Genomic DNA, 5004 nt, shown 5'->3' on the forward strand with positions numbered 1-5004 from the left:
AGAATGACCTTCTTGGTAAATATTGGCAGAACAAATCCTAAAAACATGATTAACAGCTGAGCAGAGTGATAGTACTTCAATAGCAAATAAACTTATCAAGTGTTTATTATTAAGACATTCAGAAAGAAAATTTACTTCTGTGTTTTTACTCCCAACACTAGAGGGGAGAAGGAAAACATATCATAGTTGGCAATGAATTATACATTGGTCATATCCCTTATGCCCCAAATTAAAATATCTTCATTTTGCCTGTAGTTGCTTCTAACAGTGAGTAGCTTAATGGGTTATTGTTCAACCTCTGAATGCTTTCCTTACACCTATTGGTTCTCCTGTGTAGGAGTATTTTAAATACTACTGATAAATAATAGCTCCTTATTTATTACCAGTGACTCTCCATTTTCTACAGAAATAAAATCCACAATCATTTCCATGAAGAGGTAGCATATTTCTTAATAAAATGAAGATTCTCTTTTCTTTGGTTCCACAGTTACTACCATTACCCTTTCGGTGATTTTGACACCATTCTTATCAGATTAAATGACTTCCTTGATCTTTTAGAGAATATATTTCTGAATGCCCCCTTTTTATGCATATGTGGTTTCTTTTACCCAGAGTGCTCTTTAAACTGTTCTTCTGCCAATCTTGAATTCGATTGTGAAATCCAAGTGACAAAGCACTTCTTTCATGAAGTCTTCACTTATCTCTCCAGCAGACAGGAGTTTCTGGCTGTGAGTTCTGAAAGCAATTTAAATGCAGTTTCCTATGTGTAACCATCTGTTATCTTAAAAACATTGCTTTTTACAGTGCCTTATAAGGCCCATTTCTTGTTTTATTCTGAATTATTATTAATAATTTTACTGAAAGTCACTCAATGCTAGATCATCCAAAAACCAAAGGCTTTATAACTCATGGTGGAACCAACAGCACTTACAAGGCCATCTGCCATGAGATCACTATGGTGGGCTTTCCTATGTTTGCTGACCAACCTGATAACATCACCTGATGGCCCACAGCATACCAGGCTTCCCTGTCCTTCACCATCTCCCAGAGTTTGCTCACACTCATGTCCATTGAGTCAGTGATGCTGTCTAACCATCTCATCTTCTGTCGTCTCCTTCTGTTTTAACTGCCCACTGTCATCAGTAGGCAGATCACTCAGAGAAAATAATCAATATGGCAATAGTGATCATAAATTATACAATTGACCAGTCAAACTTAATTGATATCTTTAGAATTAATACATTACACTAAAAAAATCAGAACACACATCTTCAGTCTTTGCAAACTGCAGGATTTCTGCTGCTTTTTCATTTTAGTCCAGAACTTTCCCCAAATAATTTACATTGCTTTGCAGTTGATCATTTATTGTTTTTGCTGTTTCTGTGAGGGACACAATTGTTGTGACCTCATAACCCTCCATTTTGTTGATGTCACCTCATCTCTAATTCTGTGTCAAAGTGACTGCAGACACAAGAGCCTCTCACTTGCTATTGTTTTACACTAGTTAGTCTTCTTTCTCATAGAATATAATTGATGTGTGTGTACAAGAAGGGTGACAGCACTGACAAATCAATACTAAACACACTGTATAATCTGGAAACGTTCTGCACTTTGCCTTTTCACTTGATTTCCACATCTGCTAACTATTCATGTAATCTACTTTTTTAAGGAATAGGAGTTATAATTTAACTTCTGGTTGATAACTTCTGGATATAAGCCTGAGCAATAGCAAAAGTTTACAGTAATTATTTTTAAAGGACTGCATATGAGCAAGATGCCTATGAAAAGACTCTCGCTTCTGCTGCTGCTACAGCTGACTTGTTACTTTAGCGGTGGGAGTTGTGGAAAGGTGCTGGTGTGGCCGGTGGAATTTAGTCACTGGATGAATATGAAGACAATTCTGGAGGAACTTGTCACGAGGGGTCATGAGGTGACTGTTCTGATATCTTCAGCTTCCACTATTCCTAATTCCAGCAAACCATCTACTATGAGATTTGAGACTTTTCCTGTATCTTTAACAAAAAGTGATTATGAGAATTTTATGGAACGTCTTCTTGAGGAATGGACATATGTGGCGAAAGATTCCTTTTGGTCCTCCTTGGCAACAGTGAAAAGTTCATTTTGGGAATTTTTTGATACTGCTTTAAGGATGTGTGAAGATGCTGTTTCCAACAAGAAATTAATGACAAAACTACAGGAATCAAGGTTTGATATCCTTATTGCAGATGCCGTTGGACCCTGTGGTGAACTGCTGGCTGAATTACTTAAAATACCATTCGTGTACAGTCATTACACCTCACCTGGCCATATAATTGAAAAGAATAGCGGAAGACTTCCATTCCCACCATCTTATGTACCTGTTATGTTTTCAGAATTAAGTGATCGCATGACATTCATGGAGAGGGTCAAAAATATGTTTTACACACTTTATTTTGACCTTTTCTTCACAGCATACAACGATAAGAAGTGGAACCAGTTTTACAGTGAAGTACTAGGTAAGTTGGACTTCCTGATAGCTCAGTGGTAGAGAATCTACCTGCCAAGGCAGGAGACACAGGTTTGATCCTTTGGTCAGAAAGATCCCTTGGAAAAGGAAATGGCATTCCATTCCAGTGTTTTTGCCTGGGAAATCCCATGGACAGAGAAGCCTGTTGGGCTATAGTCCACGGAGTGGAAAAGAGTCAGTTATCACTTAGCAACGAAACTACGAGGTAATTCATGTTTTAAGTTGGTAGAATGAAGTCTTATTTTTCCTAGTGCCTTGGAAGTTGAGTTTGTCTAAATATAAATTCACAAAAATTTATCTCAAATAAGTGAAACAGTGAAATAAAAATATAAAATGACCCTCAATCTAACAAATATTATGCAAACACTTAAATTATAGGGTAGGGTAAAGCCCATTACTAGTATCGGATACCAGGAAGTCATTTACCACAGACTGAAGTACCTAGGACATCTGTAAGTTACTATCCAACTTACAAAACTTCTTTTTTTAACTTAAAGTCATTAAGAATCTCATAAACTGTCTTGACAAATGAAGACATGTACATTGAAAGTTATACACATATTTGTAGTATAAGTATCCAGCTAGCTTTTAGAAATTGTTTCTGCTTATGTAGAAACAGATGTATTCCAGATATACTTTATTATCCTATACTATGCTATGTATAGATTTATCAAGAAACAGACACATTCAAATATCACGCCAAAACATCCCAAGTTCCTTTACAAAAATTATCTAATATACACATATGACAATAGTCTCATTTGATCAAACATTTGTTGTTGTTTTCCTTTTTACTTTCAGGAAGACCTACTACCTTATCAGAGACAATGGGGAAAGCCGAAATGTGGCTCATTCGAAGCTACTGGGACTTTTCATTTCCTCGTCCACGACTACCAAATGTTGAATTTGTTGGAGGGCTCCACTGCAAACCTGCCAAGCCTCTGCCTAAGGTCACCTACTCCTCCTTGGTGTTCTTTGTGAACTTTGTGTTTTCAATAGGAATATTCTGTATTCTTTATTTAGAATGTTTGATTACAGGTAGTCAGATATGGGAACCTGGATAAAGTGAACTTTCACCTAGAAAGTGATGTATTTCTGTATCAGCACATCTATCTGAATTTCATTATCATTACAGAATAAACTAGAGTACATGGGACACTTTGATAATACATTAATTAAATTGCAATTTCATTATTCACACATAGAGAAGCATCATTCATTAAAGGACACATAGTTCTATATAAAAATATGTATTTCATACAAATAAAATAATAGCGATAGTATCACCTGGTGATGCCATCCAATCACCTCATCTCACTATAATATGTTACATTGTATTATAATTATTATAGGGTAATTTTGTATATAGCATATTCCCGAAGTGAGTGCTAATATAGGCAAATGGTGTAGGCACAGTTTCTACCACCTGACAGTCCACCTGAAATGAGAGAACACAATCAAGTTGTAAAAAATGTTATAAGATGGAAAGACCAGAGTGCTAAAGAAATATTCACCATGAATCATATAATGTATCTCTGATTCACAGACAATTATGAGACCTGAAGGATGATCAGGAATAAACAGAGGAATAGGGCAGGGGTGGAAGAAGATATGGACTTCTCTCTTAGCTCAGTTGGGAGAAGATATAAAAGAAAGGTAGCTGGAGTAGTAATGACAGTTGCCAAAAAGTCCAAGTTTAGTTTGGATAGGAAAAGGCTGAATAAAGAAGATGACGCTATAGAGGTAAGCTGGAAACAGATAATTGTAAAGATTGGAAACATGTAGTAGGGGCATTGGGAAGAATATTGAAAGGATTAAGAAAGAAAGAGGTGATGGCAGTGGTTTGGTCTCTAAGTTGTGTCCGACTCTTGCCATCACATGGACTACAGACTGCCAGGCTCCTCTGTCCATGGGATTCTCCAAGTGTGAATACTGGAGCGGGTTGCCATTTCCTTCTCCAGAGGATTTTCCCAACCTGGGAATCCAACCCAGGTCTCCTGCATTGCCGGCAGACTCTTTACCAACTGAGCTATGACAAAAACCCTGAGAAAGAGATAGTCATATATTATTAAAAATAAAAAGCGAGATGTCGTCACTGGGTTGGATTGTAAATGGTAAAGAGTAGGAAGAGACCATTTAGCAGATTATTGCTAGATATAGACAATAATGAGTGAAAACTAGAGAACAGTATTCACAGAGATATCACATTAACTCATTTTTTTCTTTATGTTAAATTAATTTAATTGGAGGATAATTACTTTACATTATTGTGGTGGGTTTTGCCATACATTGACATGAATCAGGATGATTTACTTTGAATAAATTTAAATAAATCTCTGGGTTGGGAATAAAAACATACAGTTATATGTACATTCATTTCTATTGTTGGAAATGGGCATTTATTTTAGCTAGTGCTGTGGTGAAAAGCCTTAAAACTTACAAAATACTTTAATATTTCATCTTCTTCATCTGATAAACAAAACCTTAAAAATTCCTGA

The 5004-nt window shown here is 36.2% G+C and overlaps 1 protein-coding gene across 1 annotated transcript; it reads left to right on the forward strand.

The window, feature by feature from the left end:
• The first annotated feature begins 1728 nt into the window (after window positions 1-1728).
• LOC108635036 (UDP-glucuronosyltransferase 2B17-like) lies at window positions 1729-3585 on the forward strand. The gene is made up of 2 exons (XM_018045342.1): window positions 1729-2495; window positions 3308-3585. The coding sequence occupies exons 1-2, from the start codon at window positions 1766-1768 to the stop codon at window positions 3568-3570; spliced, it is 993 nt and encodes a 330-aa protein (XP_017900831.1). The 5' UTR covers window positions 1729-1765; the 3' UTR covers window positions 3571-3585.
• Window positions 3586-5004: the final 1419 nt, after the last annotated feature.

Source organism: Capra hircus, unplaced genomic scaffold, assembly GCF_001704415.2.
Source record: "Capra hircus breed San Clemente unplaced genomic scaffold, ASM170441v1, whole genome shotgun sequence".
Classification (NCBI taxonomy): domain Eukaryota; kingdom Metazoa; phylum Chordata; class Mammalia; order Artiodactyla; family Bovidae; genus Capra; species Capra hircus.